The sequence below is a fragment of the Portunus trituberculatus genome, chromosome 20, assembly GCF_017591435.1.
Source record: "Portunus trituberculatus isolate SZX2019 chromosome 20, ASM1759143v1, whole genome shotgun sequence".
Lineage (NCBI taxonomy): Eukaryota > Metazoa > Arthropoda > Malacostraca > Decapoda > Portunidae > Portunus > Portunus trituberculatus.
This window is the reverse complement of record NC_059274.1, coordinates 13,612,440-13,636,351: the sequence shown is the minus strand read 5'-3', so window position 1 is coordinate 13,636,351 and position 23,912 is coordinate 13,612,440. Positions and strand designations below refer to the sequence as shown.

The following is a 23,912-nucleotide window of genomic DNA, read 5'->3' as shown; positions in this document are numbered from 1 at the left end:
CCTGGAGGGAGCCTTGAGTTACAAAGATGAAGGTGACCAATAGACAATCATAGCAGTCTTAGTATTCTCACAAATAAGCGCTAAACAATCGTTACGTTAATCTTCGTTAGCCTTGAGAGTCCTGAAGTTATTTTTATCTAGTGTTTCGAGACCTGTTCGAACTCGTAGATATTAATTATTCCTTGTTGGTATTCTGAAACGCTTGTTCGTTCAAATGGATTAATTTTAAAGGCCACGAAATTTAGATAAGTCCTCTTAGGCACGGTATTGATTTGGATATCACTAGAATCATGAAAACACCTTTGAAATTAAAGACTTCCATTCATTCCATTGAACAATGTTATAAGTACCGAACACGTCGTATCATAAATTCTATCTGATTAATTCACTTGTTTCGAGACTAGTTTCAATTAACTTCTAACTGGGTAACTATATATTAATTCTATAGCACCTTTTCTTTATATTTCTTGCCTCGGGAGTCGATCTGATACTTTCTCCAAACGTATTGATATTGCGTATATTTCCCTCTGTTTTTCCATGTACTTTCCTGTGATCTGTTTAAGCACAAAAGTTCCATTAGTGATTCCCTTTTTAGACATAAACCCAAATTGACCTGGCAATATCACCTCTTGCTTCAATCTCGCATCCATAACCCTCTCAGATACTCATTTTTTGGACAGGATTAGTTAAGCTAGTATAGTCCTTCACATTTTTTCTTTTTTTTTTTTGTTAACTAGGACTATTACGCTCTCGCCGCTCCTCTGGTATAGCTTCCTAATTCTCAATCATCATCAGTCCCCACAAAATATCAACTCCTTACTTTCTAAAGCCAACCATGCATCTACGAGGGTATTAATAGGATCAACTGCTTTTTTATTATGTTTTTTTTTTTTTTTTTTTATTCCATTCTCTCCACTAGCCTCGTTGGTCCTACACACACTGAGTTCCTTCTTCAAAGTATTCCGGTGATTATCCTCGTTCAGTAGTCTACTTAACACTCTTCTACCTTTAATTAGACACTTTCTCGCTACTTAGCACACGCCCTTCAATATCCTTTATTTGTTTTACGTGTTGAATATCCATTGTTGCCTTGTTCTAATTTCTTGCCAGCTATTATATTTTCTTTCGGCCTTGAGGTGTAACAATTCTTCGTACACGTTCTCACAAGCTTCCCCTTTCGCCACTGTTACTTCTTTCTTCCCTTGCCGCCGCCACCTTCTTTCACAGCTAGGGTACCTACTCTTCTTTATTCACTTGATTCCTTGTTTGCTCCCACTTCCACTTCGCCTCCTCCTTTACTCTTGTCTTACACCTGTTTCTATCTTCATTCCACTACGTGGTTTACTAATGTTTGTCCCAGTAGTTACTTCACGATCTTTATACCTCTCACAATTTCCGCATTCGTTTTCTACCACTATCAACAATCGTCCAGCCTTTCCAGCACTTTTGTCTTGCATTTTAACCATTTTGAATCACTTTATCATGTCTTCAGCTTCTTTCTCACCATCGCATCTCTTGCCTTCTAATGCTAGAGTTTACCAATATATTCAATCATTCATTCTTTTCTCTTGCAAACTCTGGAACTCCCTGCCTAGTTTCTATTTCCACCTTCCTATGACCTGAACTCTATCAAGAGGGAGATTTCCGTTGATTTAATGAACTCGACTCTATTTGGGGACCAGAGACTAAGTGGGTATTTTTTATTGCAATTTTTGTTGCTCTTAGCTAGTTTCTCTCCTACATAAAAAGAAAAAAAATTTGTCTTGCCATGTTTACCTGCAGACTCCTCACCAGTCTATTGTGGTGCAACAGTCACGTCACCAGGAAGTACTCTAGTCCTTTATTTCACTTATGTGTGATCACCTATACATTACATAGCCTATGTGTGTTGCATTGCTTCCACTCCTATAGGTGATGGTGTGCTCTTCATATTTGGAGAAAAATGTGCTTGTAATCATGAGGTCAAATGATGCCGCTAAATCTACCATTCTCTCCTTATCTCTATAGATGAACCTTCCACATCCACGCCCACACACCCACCAAGGATTCCTTTAATGCCGTCATTATCCTCTCCCACATGGCCAAGCTATCATTCACTCTGGTTAAGGAAACAAACCTGGAAATGCCTTATACATTTTATTGTTGCATATTAATAAGGTATTTATTTAGAAAACCAAGGAATATGCCAGAGGTAGTGGTAGAGGAGTGCTGGACAGCACACACTCCACTCTTTGAGAAAGGTGATGATGCTAAACTTTATAACTTGATAATGTGTGAACTTTATACAAATGAACATTAGAGAAATAAGCACTACTTAAAAACTAGGCCAGGTACAGGAAGTTAAAAGAAATAAATTAAAACTTTCTATATAACGAATAACTGTGCAACAACTCAACTATACAATAATTAATATGCACTTTTTACAAGGAGAAAAACTTTTATTTGGCACAGAAAAAAAAAAGAAAATGAGGAGTATCAGAAGCAGGTTGAGAGACTAGTTACGAAGGGTCATGCTGTGAGTCATAACCACTACAACTACAAGTGGCAGGATGATCCTCTCTTGATGTAAAAACCAGCAAAGAACAAAAACACCTCCCATAAAATATATTTTTCTCTTGCCTGTAGGAAAGTTTGAATATGATGAATAAAGTTAAGCTCCACATTTTCTGATCACCTGTAGGGTATACATTGCTTTGTGACACCTAGTTGACTGACCCAGAGCCAGACATGTTGACATGCACCTCCCTCCACACTACCTTCAGTCCTGCCCTGCTCTGCTCACTGGCTCTAATGACTATCACCACAAACAAAAGTAAACATGCACAATTGCGAGTATTTAAATATAAGAAACTAGTGAGGAGCATCAGCAGGGTGGAGGATGCACAGGCTGGGTGAGGAGGTGAGGAGTGTTGACAGTTGGCGGGAGCTGACTTGTACCAGCAGGGGATTGAATGACAGGAACAATTAGACTGATCACTGATGGATCACATTTCATTTCAGTTCTTGACCTCTTACACCACGGCCATTCCTGTATTACAAATTCTATGACTATTTTCATTTTCACTTTATCTTTGTTTCTCTTCCTACTGTTTGACGCTTTGATTTGTGTAGATGGCATGATTATCACAGAATCCTTACTTTTTGGTTCTATTCACACCTGCCTTAAATCAATTCTTGAATGTCATTCCATCATTCATTATTTTATAATGCATTTACTCAATAATTATTTCAGAACATTTTAGAAGCTACACCATAAAATTCACAATTTATTTCTTAATTTACTTATCTACAGGAATATGACGTCAATGACATTCATATTCACAGAGCACAGCCTGAAACTAGTTTAGCCACCTGTGGCCATTATGACGTCAATGACATTCATATTCACAGAGCACAGCCTGAAACTAGTTTAGCCACCTGTGGCCATAAACCCACAGACTCAACTAATGCAGTCTTGCTAATTTCATTAGTTTCAAGGGTACAAAATTATACATTTTACAGATTTTTACATTCAATGTAAAATACACGTTTTCAAACCATGTGTTACCAGTCATATTGTTACATAATTCATACACTTCTGAATTCATATTTTATAGCATTAAGACATACTGTGTGCCAAAATATTAAATTATTAATGATTGAAGTGTAACATTACTTATTTTGGGGGTTAAGCAAAAATTATCAGAGCATGATTGCAGCCACCAGCAGTACCAGACTCATGATGACCACACATGCTCCTGCCCAGACAGACCTGCATTGTTCAGAGCTTTCCCTTGGCAACCTCCAGTTGTGTTTTTTACTTTGTACCACATTGTTATTTTTCTGAGATGATGAAAAAGTTAAGCCTACACTTCCTGCTCCTACTACCAGGTTGCCATTAACCAAGTGTCACATTAAGCATTACTTGTCTTTGCTTTCTTCTTCCTCATCATCATCAGAGTCATCTTGTAGACAGTGGTGTCGTGGGTGCCTTGCTTTGGGCTCGGGAACCACGACCACTTCGGGCAGTGGTGTCTGTGGTCGCGGACACTGTTCTTTTACTCTCTCCCCAGCACTTGTGTCCTCCCCCCTCCTCCCTGCACGATTTTCCTCCCGTGCCCTTGTCCTCACATCCCTCTCCTCTCTTCTTCTGGCCCCAACACCCACATCTTCTCTCACCCTCCCTACACTTCCCTCCTCGACTCTCCCTACAGCTCCTTCATCCCTTACTCTCCCTACTGCTCCCTCCTCCCTCATCCTGCTTTCCTCCGAGTGGTCAGATCTAGCAGTGCTACCTAGTCTCTCTCTTACAGGTCCTGCCTCCAGAGCAACAAGGTTGGAGTCCATCACCACAGCCTCAACACTTGCAGGGGAGCCTCTTCCATCCTCGATGCTGCCGCCGGAGGGATGGGGCCGCACAGGGGCAACAGCATGGTCAAAGCCTTTCACACGGGGCCGGTTTTCTGACCCGACTTGTGCTGGTGCCTCAAAGTGGACGCAGTGGAAAACCTGAAGCAGAATAACATCTTGGATCCACTGCCAGGTATTCACAGCACTGGGGTATGTACCATGTCTCAAATTATTAATGTGCTTTTATAAAGGATCTAGTCTGTTTCACAAGACATTTTTTTTGTCACACTTTTACTTTCAGAAACTGGACCACATATCCTGGATTTGAGTGACAAGAACATGTTACTAAGAAAGAAAAGCCTTGCAGTAAAAATTTGGGCCAAGATGAATATAACATTACAAGCCAAACTAAGCCTGCACCTCAAAGGATCACAGGATGTGCACTCCCTCATTAAAATAATGGATGTAATATAACTAGCTGAACTTTCACACTCAAGAGTCAAACATACAGAGTCCAACAACAAAAGACATACAGGTACCTCATTAGCCGTGTTGAACGTTCCTACTATCTTAAAGTAAACAATTGCTCTGGGGGCAAAGGTGAGAGTCTGCCAGGACCGACATGCCTCTCGTGTCTTGTCCACTATGAGCTCCCAGTCTCTGTTGTTCACAGAGGCCTCGATGTAGTAACTGTAGGAACGGTCATCACAGTCCCAAAGCAACAACCTGAAAACATTAATGAAATGTAACAACACAATTTCTAGAGTGCACATTTTTGTTCCAGACATCATTCATCATTACAATTCAGTAGCAGGTTAATCAGTAATACAGTTAAAACAATATAAAAAATACCCCTCCCATACTAGGTTCTGTTCCTGACAAGAGAGGGCTTTGGGTGTATACAGAGGCTGTGGCCTGATGCCTTGGGGCCATTTTGCTGTCCTGGAAGCCTTATGCCATAACCCCTAGAACGACTAAATTTGCCAGGCTCTCTTCCTCCCTTTCTTGTCCTTCCCCTCCCTTTTCCCAAGGTGTGACAGCCATATGGATGGGATGCTAGGGTGGGTTCATCCCAGCCGTGAACTGCCTCATTGAGCCACGGGCAAGGTACCCCTGCATTTATTTTGTCTTATCTCTCATAAGAGCTCTTAACAGGTGGACAAGGACTCGTTTCCCTCCCCTTAACCTGCCTCACCATAGCTAACAATGAAAATTATAACTTATCTTCAACAGGGGCTCCAGGGTCTGCCCCTCATCAACCTGACTCCCATCCTCCATGGCACTGACCCTGACTCTCCCTCTTGGCCCACCTGCCACAACAAATGCTCGCACTCAACATCCGCACACATTCTGGGTATCTATGCTATCTCTCTCTCTCTCTCTCTCCTCCATGACATGCCCCACTTCCAAGAGGGTCTAATCCTCTATGTCTTTATAGTCACCATGTTCTACTTCTCCAATGCTCCCCCTGTACCTCTGTTCCCACCCCAGCTTTTACTGCCTCGTCCTCTACTCCCACCCCAGCTTCTCCTACTGCCTTGTCCTCTGCTCCCACCCCAGCTTCTACTGCCTTGTCCTCTGCTCCTACCCCAGCTTCTACTGCCTTGTCCTCTGCTCCCACCCCAGCCTCTCCTACTGCCTTGTCCTCTGCTTCCACCCCAGTTTCTCCTACTGCCTTATCCTCTGCTTCCACCCCAGCTTCTCCTACTTCTTTATCCTTTGCCCCTACTCCTATTTAATCTCCCACACCTCTCCCTCCTCTTGCTGTCCCCCCATGTCTTGTTCAGGGTCTGGCTCTCAGAGTTTCTCTTCCTTCTCTTCTACTATCACGGTCTCTTCCTGTGCTCCTGTTGTCTCCTCTTCTCTTCTGCCCCCTGTTCCTCCTCATGCAGTCTCTGTTTCCGACACCCATCCTGCTGTCCCTTTTTCCCCCATTATCCTGTCTCTCTCTTCTCCTTTTCTTACCTCTTCCCAAACTTCCCTTCCCTCCTCCTCTACTCCAACTTCCATTGTAACCTTGGCTTCTTATGTTCCCCTCCCTCTAGGAAGGCGATGGCACAACCCTGAACCAGCTCCTCTTGTGTATTGTCTTTCTTCTTACAATCTCCTCTTTGCCCGCTTACTGCTAGGATTGCCTTTTTTGTTATCCCACCCTCTGTTCCCTTCTCTAAAAATACCCTAATCTTTCAGCACTGCCTTTAAGAACAGGTGGCCAGGATCCATTTCCGGATCTGGCCTGACCATACTTGCCTTGTCCGTGTACAATCTGTAGCCATTTCTTTTTAATGTTATGGTCTATAGCGCCTGCAGGAATACTTGAATAGTTTATGTGGGAAGTGCTGTTCAGCTTCCACCCATTAGTGGCACAGGCAATTTTATTTATAGTGGTACCCATATTAGGGCCCATACACCACCCAAGCGCAACTCTGGTGTAACCTAGAACCTGGGTATAATGGTGACAAGTGGATAACTTTAAACCACTCGACAAATGGCATAGCTTCAAAGCAGTATGTGGTGGGATTCGAACCTATGCATGGATGTCTGCCTGATTTCATGCTCACCACTTTATCCACTATGCCACCACCTCCCTGGCCCTGTCCAGCGCTCCCTTCTGCATGACACCCGATGCCCGTCTCAATACATGTACTGACACCATCTAATTTTCTTCCTGGGATTGTCCAGTTGATGACAAGGCTTGGTCACATTGTGATGCTGACCTGCTTAGTGATTAAGATTCTGTCAGCATTTGTTGCTACACCTGGTCTCCCAGGGGTTGCTGGAAGACTCCCACCATTACTCAGATCTTTTTCCGACATCAAGAACTTCCCCATCATGTTTACTATATTGGAGGTGTCTTGCACCCCATCCAGCCTTATGTCCTTCCTCCTTGCCAGTGCTGAAACTGTTGGTGTTTTGGCCATCCTGAGCATCACTGCTGCTCTGCTCTTCGTTGCCCTTGTGTGGCCATGGCCAAGTCCATAAAGATTGCCTGGCTCCTATCCGCTGTTGTTGCAATTGCGGTGGCCTTCACAAGCTCTCTATCACGGCTGCTCAACATATAAATTTAAGGCTGAGGTTGCTGGTATCTGCTTCCACAATCGGCCTCACATTGCATGAGGCTCATCAGGGAGCCTGTCGCCAGGGCTTCACCCCCTCTCCTCACCCACTCTGCCTATCACTTATCTGCCATGTCGTATTCTTCCCACCCCTATCCTTTACCTCCCTCCTCTGTCCCTTCCTCCACCCACACCTCTCCTCTATCCCCTTCCTCTTCCCCATCTTTGGTCTCCTGCTCTAATTCTTCCTCTGCTCTAGATCCTGATACTCCTTCCTCCACTCTCTCCTGTGTTCCTGTTCCTGCTCCTGCCTCTCCCTCCCATCCACCCCCAGTCTCCTCTCTTGTTCCTGCCTTAATCTCTTCATCCCCTCTCCACCCACGTAAAAAGTCTTGCCCTGTCCCCTCCTCTCCCGTCCCTTCCAAAGCTGAGACCCTCGATGCCATTGCCACGTTCATAGACAGCACGGCTCCCACTTCCATCCCTCCTATCTACTTGTCCCATTCCCTCCCAGCCCTTCCTGTCCAGGTCGTAGCTTCTGTCCACCCTCTTCCCTCATGCCTTCCTCCTACCCCGATTACTCCCACTTAGTCTGCTTCCTCTACTGTTCCCCCTTCCCAGCCAAACCCCTCTGGCCCCTTCCTTCTTTGCCAGTCCACTCCTCCCTCTGCCCTCAGCATTTCTTCCTCTGCCTTTACCTGCTTTATTCTCCTCTCTCCCACCTGCCTTCCCCCGCCTGTTCTTCAATGCAGTCCTCTTCGTCTTCTCTTCCTCTGTTGTTACAACTCTCCTCTCTCTCTCTCTCCCTGCCTCCTGTTTCTTCCCATGCCAATCTCCTCTCTCAACCTTATGCTCTCCTTCTACCCCTCCTCTTTCACCTGCTCCTGGCCCCGCCCTTTCTCCCTTGCTTCCTATGGACATAAATCCGTCCAGACATTCCTACGCCCCCTATCCCCATTCTGAATCTTGTTACCTTCTGATCATGTCCATCCTTCAGAGGAATATTAACTGTTTATGTGCTCATCGACAGGATTTCATCAACTCATTTCCTCTCTTGCCCCTCTTCATGCTCATTCCTATTCCTTAATACTGCTTTTTTCCTCCCTGCACTTTCTGTTCTATCTTCCTTCACTAGTCTGTTGTTTCTGCCCCTCTTCTTATCCCTATTACACTTTCCTGTACAGTCCTTCATGCCTATCTATGCTGTTGGCTGTCTCCTGTTTTCTTTTATCTTCCTCTTTCCCAGCCTCTTGATTTTGATGTCCTCACTCCCTTTTTTTTCCAATCTCCCTTGCCCCCTCCTTGTGGTTGGTGACTTCAATTGTCACTACACACTTTGGGAGGGATTCTGTGGTCACTTCTCATGACCATTCTCTCCATCACTTCCTTCAAGACTTTGATCTTGCTCTCCTTAACCCGTATGTGGTCAATCACGTACAAGTACGTGAAATCGGAGGTTACTTCCTGTGGTCAATCACGTACAAGTACGTTTGTCACTTTCCCGCCTTCTACTACTTCCAAATGCCTTCTGCTTACATGAATTATTTTTCTGTATGTGTCTAGCATATTTTAGCACGGCTTCCTGCCATTTGAACACATGCGTGAGCCCTCCCCCCCCACCCAACCCCCTCTCACTGCGCACGCGCTGCTGCTTCCCCGCGTCGGAGCGTCCCCATCCATCACTTGGCTATGAGTCACAATGGCAGGAACGCGTCACCGCTCTCTAACTTTCGCTGAGATTGATGAGCTGTTATGTCTTGAGGAAGATATCGGCGATCAGGACAGTGACATCAGCATTGATGATAATGATGATGACCCTGATTATGTATTTGATCATCAAATAGAGGAAGAAGACGAGGAACTTGAGGCGGAATACTTTGGTGTATCACCGCCACCTCCATACACTCCTCCCTCCCAAGATCCTGAACCTTCCCATGCCTCCACTTCATTTTCCCATTCTAGCACAAATGACTGGCTTTATGCACCCAGTACAAGGAAGAAGAGAAGGGAGGCTAGATCATCTTGTGGAAGGCAACAATCATCTGTTGTCCAAATAGGTGATGATGAGTCTGATGACCTTGACATTACATCCACACGCTTGCGAGGCAATGATGAGGCGCGGCGCACACGGGCAAGCCCATCTCGCCCTTCTTTCTTGTGCAAACGCCACAAAACACCACTTGGCAGGGGTAGGGGAAGGGTAGCTGCTACACCTGACACAATTAGGCCTGCTGTCAGATGGGACTGGATAGATGGGGCAGATTTTGAGCCACAAATTTTCAATTTTGATGAGTCAAACTCAGGAATACAAGTACAAACGTTCACAGCAGATAGCCTAGAGTGTGAATTCTATAATTTCTTCTGGGATGACAACATCTTGGAAATAATTGTGACTGAGACAAACCGCTATGTATATTTCATGAGAGGAGGGAAAGTTTTGGGTCCTCACTCACGTGAACATCAGTGGTATGATATAACAGTACCTGAGATGAAGGTTTTCTTGGCCCTGGTGATGCTTATGGGTATTGTCAAGAAAAATAATTACAGAGATTATTGGAGTACAGATCCTGTCATCCAGACACCAGTTTTCAGCAAAGTCATGTCTGTGAACAGATTCACCAATATTCTGCGAGCACTTCACTTCTCTGATAACTTGGAGGCATATGCAAACAACATAACTGAAAAGATGAGAAAGATTCGCAGTGTCTTTGATCATCTCAGAAGTAAATTCAAGGAGGCTTTTTATCCCTACAAAAACCTCAACATTGATGAGAGCTTGATGTTGTGGCGTGGAAATATTGGTTTTCGCCAATATATACCATCAAAGCGCCACAGGTTTGGCCTCAAATTATTTGTACTTTGTGACTGCAAGACTGGTTTTGTGCAGGACATTGTACTTTACATAGGGGCTGGGACAGAAGTCACTGATGATAAGAGTCTGGGACTGTCAGGGGCTGTTGTGATGACACTTATGGAGCCTTATCTTGATAAAAATCATGTACTCTTTGTTGACAACTGGTACACAAGTCCATCATTATTTGAAATTCTTTCCTCTAGACAGACTGGTGGGTGTGGAACAGTGACGAAGCACAGAAAACACATGCCATATTTCCCTCCTCTACCAAACAAGGGAGACTGTGCCTACAAAAAAGCCAATGATACACTTGCAGTTATGTGGAAAGATAAACGAGAGGTAAGACTTCTCACCAACATCCACAATCCTCAGATGGTTCTCAGCCACAACACTGATCGCTCCACCAAACAACGTGTCATGAAGCCTGAGTGTGTGCTAGACTACAACATCAACATGCGTCTAGTAGACAAAGCTGACGCAATGATTTCTTCCATAGAATGTGCTCGTAAAACACTCAAGTGGTATAAGAAGCTATTTTTCCACCTTATTGATGTAACCATGCTGAATGCTCATATTTTGTGGAAGCACACCACAAACAAGAATCCCACTCTACAGGAGTATGTCATCCAAGTGGTATGTCAGTTGCTGGAAGACAATGCCGTGGAACGCCCTATGCCAGGTCGTCATGCTGCTGACAATCCTGTGCGCCTCACTGGACGCCACTTTCCACGCACCTTGCAGCCACGAGAAAACATGAAAAAGAAAAAAGTCCAGAAAGCCTGTCATGTCTGCAGTCACACAACTCGACGGCAAAAAAAACGGAGTGACACTCGGTATTACTGTCATGAGTGTGATGTAGCTCTATGCATTGAGCCTTGCTTTGAAGACTATCATACCCTGCTACACTACTAAGCATATTGGATAATGCTTGTGTAAAGAATGTAGAAGCTAAAGGATACTTGTGTTAGACATTATTTTGTGATACGACTTTTATTTTGAAAACAAACGGAATTATTTATATATGTAAACATGCACTGGTCTTAGAAAATAAGCTCCCATAATACACATACATATCATAGATTATCATTTATAGTGTAAATAATGTGAAGGAAGCCAAAGGGTACTTGTAGTGTTAGACAAAAAAATATAATTATTTTGTAATAAAACTGCTTCATTTAAAAAAATGGAAATTAACTATATATGAAAACATGCAACTGTCTTAGATAATAAGGACCCATAATACACTTACTTATCGTAGATTATCATTTATAGCTCTTAAAAGGTCGGTAAACAACAAAAAATCAAGAAAAACAAAAATCGTACGTCTGGCAGCACCAGCGAGCCAAGTTTAAAGCCCCAGCGGACATTTAAAATGCCGATTTTGAACTTTAACTTATTTTTTTATAGTTTTGTGATCATTTTCATACATATGGAACAATAAACAAAAAAGTGATTTTTGGTGACCAGGATGAGTATATGTGATGTAAAGGTATGTTGACCTCTTATGGGTTAATACCGGCACCCCTGGTTCCTGGTTCTTATTTCTCCTACTTCCTACCCTCTCCCAGCTCCCCTCGCTGGTACTTTGGTAGGGCTAAATGGCATGCTTTTACCTCTCTGTCTACCTTTTGCCCATCCTCTTCTGATTTTACTTCTTCCTTTGATACCTCTCTGTCTACCTTTTGCCCATCCTCTTCTGATTTTACTTCTTCCTTTGATATTTTGGTTTACTTTACCATGTCTGCTCTCACTGCTGCTTTTGTCTCCATCCCTTAGACTTTCCACTCCTTTGCTTAAGTGTGTTCCTTGGTGGAACCCTGCTTACAGTAGAGCCTTTTGCTTGAAGTGGGCAGCCCAGATCAGTAACTGGAGTAAACGAGACACTACCAGCCAGCTCTCAGCCTTTGTTCATTTCAAACGTGCTTCAGCTAAGTTCCAGCCGACTGCTACATTCGCTCAGTCTAACAACTGGTGTGCTATGCCTCTACCTTGACTTCCTCTACCTACATTGTTTTGGTCTGGTGCCATATTCATAAATTGTTCCTGTCCTTCATTTCCCCCAGGGTGATACTGCTGGGCCACTCTTGGTGGCTACTGAATTTAGCTCATTTTTCAGCAACATAAGCAATGGCTCTCATCTTTCCGCAGAGATTACCGCCTCTAAAGCAGTTCATGAGCACAACCCCATTACTTTTACACTTTCTTCTACCACTTTTACAACGTCTCCTCCCCCTCTAAACTTACTTCTGATTTGAAGTGTTGCTGTAATTAATACCTCAGCAGACCCTAATAGCATTCATTATCAGATGCTCTGCCATCTTCCTGCTGACTCTCTAACCTTCTTACTTGTTCTTTTTAACTGTGTTTGGTTTGGGGACTTCTTTCCCAATAGCATGAAGCTCTCATCCTTCCTTTTTCTCAAGTCTAATAAATGTGGTGCTATCTACCAGGAGTGCATGATCAATTTTCGTTTGATGTAGTATCTTGAATCAAAGAACCTCTCCTCCTCTCAGTTTTGGCTTGTAGCATGCTCACAGTACAGCAGAGCTTCCCCACCTACCCACATGCATTGCTTCTACTTTTGCTCAGTGGGAATCTTTTTTTCTTTATGCCCATTGGCAGTCTTTCTGGTCCATCCTTGCTTCTAATAAACTCTGTGCTGTCAAATCCTCTGTCTTCTCTTGGTCTAACCCATCTCATCCTACTAAATGCTGGAAGACTGTCCTGGCCAGCTTGCGTACTGACCACACCAGGCTCAACCCCATACTCATTTGATGGTCTGTTCTTCTTCCTTCCCCTCTGCCTGTCTTGTGGCATTCTTTCCTCTCTTCCCAATATTCTTTCATGCCCTGCCTTTGCAATCCCTCATCTTAACCTTCCCCCACCTCTCTTTCCATGTCTTGCTGACATTCTCACTGAGTCCCTTTCCTTTTCTCTCACTGCCCTTATATCCTTTCTGTGTGCCATTAATGTTCCTCATCTAATCTAGTCCCTACTTTTCCAACAGTACCATGTGACCTTTGCTGCCTGGCACATTTCCCCTCAATATTACAATTACCCTGGAAATGCTGATTCATTAGTGTACTAAAACCTTTTGTTACACTTACTTGCAGGAGGAAAGCCAGTAGGCCTGCCCCAGCTGCACACAGATGGAGCCAGAGCCTAGCTGGTGACATGTGTAGCCAGAGTCCCAGTCATAGTGATGGATGTCCCCATTGAGAAGGTTGTTGCGCGAACGACTCACTCCCTCCAGCACCAGTGCACTTTTGGTCACCAGCGCCACATTCTCCCGTGGAACTGAAACATGATCTACAGTAAACCCCCAAGTTTTCTTCTACATGCACTTAATCTCACGTTTATCACAGAAAAATTTGATAAAATACAACTTAATTGTGACATGGGTTGAGGGAATACCCAAATTGGTAGGTGGCATACAATTGGCTGGAGCCTTGCCAAACCACCACTTAAAGCACTCTCTATATTTTTGTTTGACTAATTGGCTGATGAAGATCCGCCTCCTTCAAAGAAAGGAGCGGGACTACACTGCCTCCCTAAAGGCCCACGCTACCCAGTTAGTTCACCACAAGTCTCTGTTTCAACTACATAGCCACACCTACTTCAGCTTCTCTATTAACCCACAAACTGAGCAATAAGGTTCCGGTGATCACACATTTAGTGCACAATTATCAGCATCAAGAGACATAAAGAGAAAAAAGTTCTAAAAAATACTTTTACTGTCATAAAATGAAATATTGCATGGACACACTAAAGTAAAGAAAACCTAGATTAATTCATTACTGGAGGTAGCGGGTAGTGAGCAAATGTTTTGATGAGCTAGGTAGATTCGGTACTCGTGGTGGTGGAGAGGAGAATGTCTAGATAAAGCACTAAACTACCAAACAGTGGGAGATTTACTTACAATGTCAATGTTTGGAAAATTTGTAAAAGCAAAAACAAAGCAAGGTAAAAAGGTTGGTTAAATATTAACTAATGATACACACTGTCTTGCTGGTTCTTGTTGTGATAGTGACCATCTTCATCTATATCTTGCCACTAGCATGCTAGCCACTGAACTTAATCTAAGCCTAACCAAACAAGAAGCATGACATAGATAATGTTTAGTAAGATAAGGATGTTGGCAGCAAGATCAAGAACAACAACAGGGCAGCACTCTTCATTTTGTTTCAACAAGTTTCTGGAAGTTTATATATACTGAATGATATTCAGCAACCTAGATTCTATTTGACATGCAAGTATTAACCTAAGGAGAGGCTACAGTTATCTTCATATTATTCAGCCAATTTTTCCACAATGAAGCAAGGTCTCCCATGTTGTAAAAGTAATATGGTTCCAATGGAGAGAAAAAAAATGTAAAACTGAACTGCAAAGAAATTGTGGTTGACTATAAAATGCTTGTGTTGTACCACTACAGTAGAAGAATCTTTTACCTTTATGTACCACTACAGTAGAAGAATCTTTTACCTTATGTTATGCTACATGGAAATAGTAAAGCTACTGTACATATAAAAATGTATAATTCATAATTATAAGTAAATCCCCAACTGTTTATTACTATACTGTGTTTAGTGGCTTATCCAGACATCATCCTCCCCACCACAACAACTACCCATCCATCAGCTCCCTCAACACAATGCTCACTGAAAAACTCCCTCACCACTAGCCACACACTACGTCCAGTAATGAACAAATATTTGATTTTCCTACACGACTTTCCCATGCAATCTTTCATCTTGTAACAGTTAAAATTATTTTGGGGATTTTTTTTTATGTTGATAATTGTGCACCATGAGTATGCCTGCCAGAATCCCTATTTCTCAGTTTGTGTTAATAAAGACAGTAAATATGCATTTTAGGGATCAATATGACTCAAATTTTAGTACTTAGCAGATGCCTTTAAAACATAAGCCTGTAAAGGCCTGTCCAGACGAGGGGCAGTTGCCCGCCGTGCAAACACTGTTACCATATCATACTAAGCAGTGGAATGACATCATAAGCACAGAAACAAAGGAAACAGATCTGGTAACAAACAGTGCTACCAGATGTTGCTGTGTTCCACAGTCCCTACTCTGTTCACCGGGCAAAGACTGTCAGGTGAACTAATGTCCACACTAGGGGCAGTTGCTCGCCGGGCACAACCCGTTGATCGTATATTCCTCGCTTGTTTGGCAGGGTTTTGCAACATGCTCTCCTTATATGAGTGCCAACCATCACACCAGCAGGCATTACTTCAACCACGGGCAAGGGCACTTCGATGATTTGCACGTGGTTTTCTCGCTTCTGACATCATGTTCGCTCCCACCATCAAAACAGTTGAAGCAGTATGATATCTGGTAACAGTGTTTACACAGCGGGCAACTGCCCCTCGTCTGGACGGAGGTTAACAAGCTGTAATAAAAACTGACCATATTAACCTTGTATCAATACCTATTTGAAAATCATCTCACAAAATACATTGGAATTAATTTCAAACCAAAATGATGGAATGAATTTCAGAGCAAAAGGAGACATTAATAACAAAAGAAAATGGAAAGTTCCCAACTAAAGTTTGGTGGCAGCAACTAACTTATGAGTCCCTTGTGCAGCTCCACTTCCTGCTTGGAGTAGTACGCCTCAAAGGCCACCACATGGAACACCCTGTTGACAGTGTTGTTGGTCCCCACGATGCGGATGTACCGCACCACACGCGCTGGGAAGTAGAGGTACTGCCACGACCGACAGTGATATCGTGTGTGGTCCACAACCCTCACCCAGTCTTTCTGGTCCATGGACACTTCGATGTAATAGGAGTAACCCCTACTGGGAGAGCCATATTAGAATACAAATACAAACCATCTAAAAATTGTCAAAAAAATCACAATGCTTTTTAAATGCTCCTTGCCACATTAATATAACACTTTCTCATTTCAAGAGATAAATAAAAGAAAAAAAATGCAATGTAACATTATCCCCATCTCTGAAAAAAACACAACACTCTACAAGTTAATGTTTGTGAAGTCAATGTTTGAAAGCTTATAAGCGTGCCTAGTGGTGCACATCCTACCGTTGGTCTTTGTCCCACAGCATCATCCTCATGTGGTTGATGATGCACTGCATGCCAAGCTTCACCAGGATTCCCTGCCCATTGTTGTCGTCAATGGGATGCCGGGTGAAGCCTCGGTCCATGTCGTAGGTGGAGACATTGCCATCCAGGAGATTGGCCCGCATCTCCCCTTGAAGTACTTGTGCTCCCTTGCTCTGCACTGCTACATTCTCCCCAGGCACTGCAGGGACAGACAGGACTCTAAATACCCATGCTTAAAAGCCAAGACAAAAGCAAATCATATTAGAACTAGATGTGACAGTAAAGACTCCAGCTGAGGTGTCACAACTTACTGAGGTAGCCACGGTACTGAAGGTCCATGTCCCTCGACTCATTCTTGGCCTTGATGGCATCAAGGATCTGGTCAGGGGAGATGAGGCCTGTAGGTCTGACAACATTAAGGAGGTCCTGCAAAAGAAATTCATGTAACTATTCTAATTATTCTTTCAAATATCAGGGATCTACAGTAGCTTTGGATGGAGAAGAGACAAAGGTCAGGGCTAAGGTGAAAAAAGCATAAAGCCACGTCCAGACAATCGAGCTGTGCCCGCTAGTACAAGCAGACAGTTTATCCATTGAATGGCTTACCACTTGTACCTACTAAGAGTCTTTCTTTGGTTTGAAATCACCAAACACTGCCTGTGCCTAAACGACCACTGTCTGGGTTTGACTGGACCACACCAACACCATGTAGTCAACACTACATTTGTGACCATGGACTAAGCCCAGTTGCAGACACTGGCCATCAAGCTGTACTCGATTATTAGGACAGGCCTTAAGAATGACAAGGTATGAAAAGATGGTCTAAGAGTTGGGCACTAGGAATGAACATGAATAGAATACTACATTAAGTAGTGCCTACTACAATATACAGTGCTGAAACTTGCTGAAAAGAAGAGCAGTAAGATAAAGAATCTTGATAGAAGAGGTTTTTTTTTTTTTCGTAAGAAGGAATGCTGCTAAGGACAACATAATGTTAGAATAAAAAAAAAAGCCCATTGGAGCTGTTAGCATGAAAATAACAATAAAAGATAGAAAAAGATGCAACATTTTGGCAGTGAGAAAGAAGTTAAAGACAGAGGAAAGGTGTTGATGAGACACACACACACACACACACACACACACACACACACACACACACACACACACACACACACACACACACACACACACACACACACACACAGTTAGTTAAAGATATGAAGTCCAAGTGGAGAGCAGTAGAAAGCAGAGTGCCGCAGGGGTCAGTATTAGCACCAATACTTTTCCTCATATACTCATATATAAACGACATGCCAGAGGGAGTGAACAGCTACATAAATCTGTTTGCGGATGATATGAGTTATAAAGCAAAAAGAGGATTGCAAAATACTGCAAGAAGTCCTAAATAAGATCTGGGAATGGAGTAAAAAGTGGGAAATGGAATTCAATATGAACAAAAGCCATGTCATGGAAATGGGAAAAAGTGAAAGACGACCTGTGGGAATCTATAAGATGGGAGACAGAGTAGAACTAGAAAAAGTAAAAAAGGAAAAGGGCTTATGAGTGACGATGGAAGAAAACAATCAACCGGTAAGCCATATTGATAGAATTTTCAGAGACATATAATTTGCTAAGGAGTATTGGAGTAGCATTTCACTATATGGACAAGGAAATGATGAAGAAATTGATAAGTACTAAAATAAGACCTAGATTGGAATATCCAGGAGTTGTGTGGACCCCTCATAAAAAGAAACACATAAGGAAGTTAGAGAGACTACAAAAAATGGCTACAAGAATGGTTCCAGAATTTGAAGGGATGACATATGAGGAGAGACTAAAGGCTATGGATCTACCAACCCAGGAACAATGAAGGGAGAAAGGGGATCTGATACAAGTTTATAAATTGATCAACAGAATGGACCAAGTGGATAATGAGAAACTGATCCTGAGAGAAGAATATGACATTCGAAGCACAAGATTGCATAGTAAAAAGATGAAAAAGGGAAGATGTCTGAGAGATGTTAAAAAATATAGTTTCCCACAAAGATGTGTTGAGACGTGGAACAGTTTGAGTGAAGAAGTGGTGTCAGCAACGAGTGTGCAGTTCTAAAAGAAAAATTGGATAAGTGTAGATATGGGGACGGGGCCACACGAGCATAAAGCCCATGCCCCATAAAACTACAACTAGGTAAATACAACTAGGTAAATACACACACACACACTAATTTTTATTTACTGTTCATATATCTGTTTATGTGATAACCCAATTTTGAATTCTGACCTGTATTAAGAAGAACCATAAAAAAATTCTCAGAATTAGCAATTAAGATAGAACAAGAAATAATAGATTCAAAATTGATTTTTTTTTTCTTACTTTTCTTATTGGCCAAGGACAAGAAAAATTGCAATTGACAAAAAGACCCACTGAGATTTAGCCAGTACCTGAACATGGTTGAAAGTATTAGAAGTACTTAGAAAAGTACAAATATAGAAGCAGACAGGAGTTCCAGAGTCTACCAGAGAAAGGGGTGAATGAAGAATACTGGTTATCTCTTGCATTATAGATAGACAGAAGAGATGTGAGAAAGAAGTCTTGTGCAGCAAGGATGCAGTTAGTGGCAAAGGAGTAGTAGACGATAGCAAGAGATGCAACACTGCAGCAATGAGAACAAAGCTGAAGACAGTCAGTCAGATGAGCATTGATAAGATGAAAAGCTTTTGATTCTGGCCTCTTTAAAAGAACAGCATAAGGGGAACACAAGTGAAGCATACATACTCCATACATGAACAAGTAAGGCCCATGTACAGAGTTAGGAGGAGGAGGAGGAATACAAAGGAAAGCCAAACAGCAACAGACCTGTTGGTCCTTTTGAGGCTGTTTGGTAACTACTTCTAACTGGCTACAGATAAGAGAGACAGAACACCACAGAAGAAGGCTCTTCCCCACCCACCACTCCCTCCAGCTTTTGCTGGCATGGAAAATAGCTTGGAAGGAGGAGGAGGAGGAGGAGGAGGAGGAGGAGGAGGAGGAGGAGGAGGAGGAGGAGGAGGAGGAGGAGGAGGAGGAGAGAGAGAGAGAGAGAGAGAGAGAGAGAGAGAGAGAGAGAGAGAGAGAGAGAGAGAGAGAGAGAGAGAGAGAGAGAGAGAGAGAGAGAGAGAGAGAGAGAGAGAGGGGGCTGGCTCTCAAATAGAGTAGTAAATCAATGAAATGCAATCCACAATTAGATTCTTAGTTTTAAATTATTAGGGATTTTAATAAAAGTAGATTCGATAAATGTATAGATAAGGATCATAGTAGAAACAGATAGGTGTGTCTCATGCAAGACTGGGACATGTAGGGCTGATGGCTTCTTGCAGCTTCCCTTATTTTTCTTCTGTTCTTACATAATGCAGAAGAGGTCTAAGGAGTATGAATAGAGTAACTCAGATGGGTGCAGTCATATATGAGGAGGTGAGAAGGAGAATGGGTGTTGTGAGAGACTTTGCAGGGTAAGCAGAGCAGTGTGTGCTAAAATATTTTGGATGTAGTGAGAGAAATGAGGATGAGCCAGTGACAAAATAGTAAAACACAGTGAGAGGTGTAGACTTGCAATATAGATAATGTCATTAATGGATAAATAGTGAGATCTTAAAGGGAAGAGGAGACACTAGAAGATAGTAAAATGATTGTGTATGACAGAAGCAAAGGGAGAGTAGTTGTGAATGCAAGTTACGATACTATCCTGCGATCTCCGAGGGGGCAATCAGGTGTGGTAGGGAAAGGTACTTGCTATAAAGAAGCCTTGTCCTGGACCAAACTGTCCAAGCTGTGCAGATGATCCCCATAAAGTGAGGACTGGAGTATTTTCTCTTCTTCGTCGAGGGCCAAGGGGCTGAGTGGTGTGAATCAGTGTGAATGTGAAAGCTGTGTGTCTTGTTTTGGCTGCCTGCCTTTTTGGGGATTAATGGCCTTGGTGTATGTAAGTGTGCATGTATTCCAATTAACTCATGGATTTCATCCTTAACAATTTTTTACACCTCGTCTCTTCTATAACAACACACACAAAAGAATGGCAGGACTGCTGAGACTCCCAAGTTGTACAGTAGTCCCTAAAACATTTCTCTTCCCTACTTTCTATGATTTGAGTAAAACAGAAAATAGTCTTGCCTGACTCACCGAGAGGCTGATGAGGGGCAGCCTGATCTGTGAGAGTATTTCCTGGGTCTGCTCAGTGGAGAGATCTGTGCTACGCTCCACCCACTCATACACACCCTGGAAGATGTGGACCTCAGGGGCACAGAAGGAGTCACGACTGATGATGGCCTTCAGGGCTGACTGTAATGACCAGGTAAAAGATTAACAACAGAAAGATACTTGCTTTGTGGAAAAACAATAAGCAAAATGGTACCTAAAAAACTAGTGTCAATAATTAAACAAACAAAAAAAAGTGGAAATGGTTTCACTGAAAAATTCTAAAATAAGCAAAATATCTGTAAAACTATAGAGTATGGACACACTTTGGGAGAAATGTCTGTAATAAAATATCACATAACTGAAAGTTTTCATAATCACACAAGTACTATATGATTTATGCCTGTGAGAAAAGACCAATGTTATATTACTTTGTTTTAAACTTATGAAAATCAGAATACATTTTAGCTTTTAGAACATGTCATACCACTTACAAAGCTACAAGTTAAATGTCATTTGAAAAAACTCATTCTGAAATTCAAGATTCACAGTAAAGAGAGAGAGAGAGAGAGAGAGAGAGAGAGAGAGAGAGAGAGAGAGAGAGAGAGAGAGAGAGACTTTCCATAGCATTTTCAAGTTTTCATTCTTCCTTCATTCCTTATCTTTCCTTACTATTACACCTTTCACCAGCTACTCACAGGAGAAAGGGAGTAGAAGGACTCATGGTTGAGGATAGGGAGTGCATTCTTATCCATGAAGTCCTCACACACAGCCTTGAGGTTGCAGAGAGAATAAAGTGTTGCCATATCGTAGATGACACACACGTTGGGGATACACAGAGCATCCTTCAGGTAGTCACAGATGGCAGCTTCCAGATCCTCAAAGCCATATTGGTGAGCAAGGCCAAGTATCTCCAGAACTGTCTCCTCCTGAAATTTGAATGTCAAGTGTTTTGACCCCTCAGTGAGAAAGGGCCTAAGTATAATTAGATACAAAGTTTACACTTGTCATTGAAGCAAGAGAGAGAAAAGCTCAAGAAATTATTTTTTTATATGAGAGGAAATCTGGCCAAGAGCAATGAAAACAATTATAAAACAAGGCCTAATCAGATGCCAGTCCCCAAGCAGATGAGACAATTTGCCAAAAGAATGGGATAAGTGTCTTGAAACCTCAATGAGTTTAGATCATAGGAAGATGGAAATACAGAAGCAGACAGTTTACCAGAGAAAGGGATGATTGACTGGATTGAGAGTATTGGTTAACTTTTGCATTAGAGAGGTAGACAGAAAAGTGGTGAGAGATAGTCTCGTGCAGTGTGCAATCACTATGACAAATACGCTCAAATTCAACATTAGTTTTAATTGTTTTAATGACAAAAACATGTTACTAACAGACACATCAAACACAGCCACCTAGCCATCATTACTGACCTTTTCCGAGCCTAGACTGACCCAGCCAGTGTAGATGTACCTCAGAAGAACCTTAAAGGCAGTCAGATTAGTGTCCTTTATCTCCACCACAGCCTGGTGACTCTCCCGAAGACCTCCAAACAACAAGGCTCTAAAGGAAACATGTCTATTGTTATTTCTTTCATACTAATACACTACTCAGCAACAGAATGGTTTCAGGTCACATAGAAATTGCATATACAGGGATTTCTCGAATTATGTGAGGGATGTTCCTGAAGGGATCGTGTCATGTAAAAATTGCATAAAGTGAACATGATTACTTAACTAAACTGTACATAACATACCAAGTCTGGAGGAGTGCATTCAGGTGACATTAAGTTGAAGGATATAGCGTGTTATCGGTACACATGGTGAACAACTGGTGACACCTGGGGCCGTATTCTGCATAGTTATCATCAAGTCTCACAAAATTCACTGTCACTCCACTGACCCTCTTATTTTGTCAGCTTTAAATATAGGTATAGAAAGAATAGGTTCTTGACATAATTTCCTTTTATCTAAATTATTTTGACATCATATTACTATTTATGGGAATAGTTAGACAGTGTACCCAAACAAAAGAAATATAATATACAGAAGATGATTAAGCCCAACAGGCCAACACATGCAGGCTGTGCAGGTGTGTTTGACTTTGGGGAAAACTGATCATACTTCTAACAGCAGTTATTTATAATACATTATTGCATCAAAAAAAGGGCATTAATTAGTCATAAATATTAACATAACATAACATAACATAAATAATAGGATAACAAAGGGCCACCAGGGCCCATCTAGGTTATCCTGTATCAGTCGCACAGCGACCTCGTCATCAGTACTTAAAGATACACTTACAAGTACACAATACATTATATACTAATTCTAAATATTTGGCCCATTAACAGGGCTAAGTCCTGTAAATATTGATATTTATCAATAAATTAACAACAAAAGCTGTTGGGGATTGTGTTATGGTATATACAGCCATGTTCCCACAATGTTGACAAGAGTTAAGAGGGTCACTGGAGATGCTAGAACAGGGTTAACCCTGTTATAGCATTGCATCACAAGGTTAGATCATGTCACAAATGGACTTACGTCAAATATGTGCCATTTTATCTCGCTATGATTACATCATTAGCTATGACGGTTTGTAGAATATGGCCCAGTGTTTGCATTCACAGAACCAAACCGGCCATGCAACTCAATTTTTCTTGACATCGTGTTATTCTAAACAATCTGTGTAATATGAAAAAAATGAAGAGGCTTTTTACCTCAAGTTATTCCAAAATTACATATTCTAAACACACATAAATTGAGAAATCCCTGTAGTTGGCTGCATGATTTTGTAAGCGAGATTTCTTTAATTTTCAGCTGTTACTATCAGTGCTACATGTGCTACATTTAATATGCTAGTTCTCTTAATAGTAAAGTAAGCTAAGTCTCTGCTTTTGATAATACAATTTGTAGTTTTAGGGACTACTCTGTCAACAAATTCAATACATCAAAATCTGAGTGAATCTACCAGAAAAATATTGACAAGTAAGCAATCCAATTGTTATTTTTATCTAGTTTCTAAAATGTTAGTGTAAATATGTTTGATTCAGCAGTTTTATGGATATAAAAGTGCTATTCTTACTTTTACAATGGGAAATATAATCTTTTACTGCACCTCACCTGAAGTACTGACTGCGAGCAGCCAAGATGACCTTATGTGCATGGAAAGCCTGACCGTTGACCTGCAAGGTGACATCACTGTACTCATCGTTGAGGTACAGCACGCCAATGTCATTGGCCAGGTTACTGGAGTGGTCAACAACTCCCCCAGGGTATGGCAGCCCCAGGTGGATGTTGGACATTTTCCTTCACCACTGAAAACCAAAGTTGATAATTAGATGTGGTATTAAAGCTAAAGAAATGTTTAAGATTCATTGACAGCACATGCAGTCAAGTGGTCATTTTTTTTTTTTCC

The 23,912-nt window shown here is 42.1% G+C and overlaps 2 protein-coding genes and 1 long non-coding RNA gene across 11 annotated transcripts in view; 2 read left to right on the top strand and 1 right to left on the bottom strand.

The window, feature by feature from the left end:
- The window catches only part of LOC123506647, a 111,261-nt gene extending 108,931 nt beyond the window's left edge, over window positions 1–2,330 (top strand). Inside the window, exons 3-4 of the mRNA XM_045258894.1 lie at window positions 1–32; window positions 2,008–2,330. The exon at window positions 1–32 is cut by the window's left edge and continues 80 nt beyond it. The gene's annotated coding sequence lies outside the window, so the exon portion shown is untranslated. The remainder of the gene's footprint in view (window positions 33–2,007) is intronic.
- The window catches only part of LOC123506453 (BTB/POZ domain-containing protein 9-like), a 31,925-nt gene continuing 10,132 nt past the window's right edge, over window positions 2,120–23,912 (bottom strand). The window contains exons 2-12 of one of the 9 annotated variants that reach the window (XM_045258554.1): window positions 23,618–23,811; window positions 21,923–22,052; window positions 21,191–21,421; window positions 20,478–20,636; window positions 20,092–20,193; window positions 16,633–16,747; window positions 16,301–16,520; window positions 15,824–16,056; window positions 13,347–13,536; window positions 4,863–5,055; window positions 2,120–4,488 (exon numbers count right to left, since the gene is read on the bottom strand). In XM_045258554.1, the coding sequence (XP_045114489.1) occupies window positions 3,901–4,488; window positions 4,863–5,055; window positions 13,347–13,536; window positions 15,824–16,056; window positions 16,301–16,520; window positions 16,633–16,747; window positions 20,092–20,193; window positions 20,478–20,636; window positions 21,191–21,421; window positions 21,923–22,052; window positions 23,618–23,799 (2,343 nt within the window). In that variant the 5' untranslated portion in view covers window positions 23,800–23,811 and the 3' untranslated portion in view covers window positions 2,120–3,900. Of the gene's footprint in view, window positions 4,489–4,862; window positions 5,056–13,346; window positions 13,537–15,823; window positions 16,057–16,300; window positions 16,521–16,632; window positions 16,748–20,091; window positions 20,194–20,468; window positions 20,637–21,190; window positions 21,468–21,922; window positions 22,059–23,617; window positions 23,812–23,912 lie in introns of those variants that run through there. The other 8 variants (XM_045258556.1, XM_045258555.1, XM_045258557.1 and 5 more) reach the window with 8 other exon arrangements.
- On the top strand, window positions 4,380–15,670 carry LOC123506455. The gene is made up of 3 exons (XR_006675429.1): window positions 4,380–4,522; window positions 4,631–4,864; window positions 13,353–15,670. It is a non-coding gene; the product is annotated as an uncharacterized LOC123506455 (long non-coding RNA).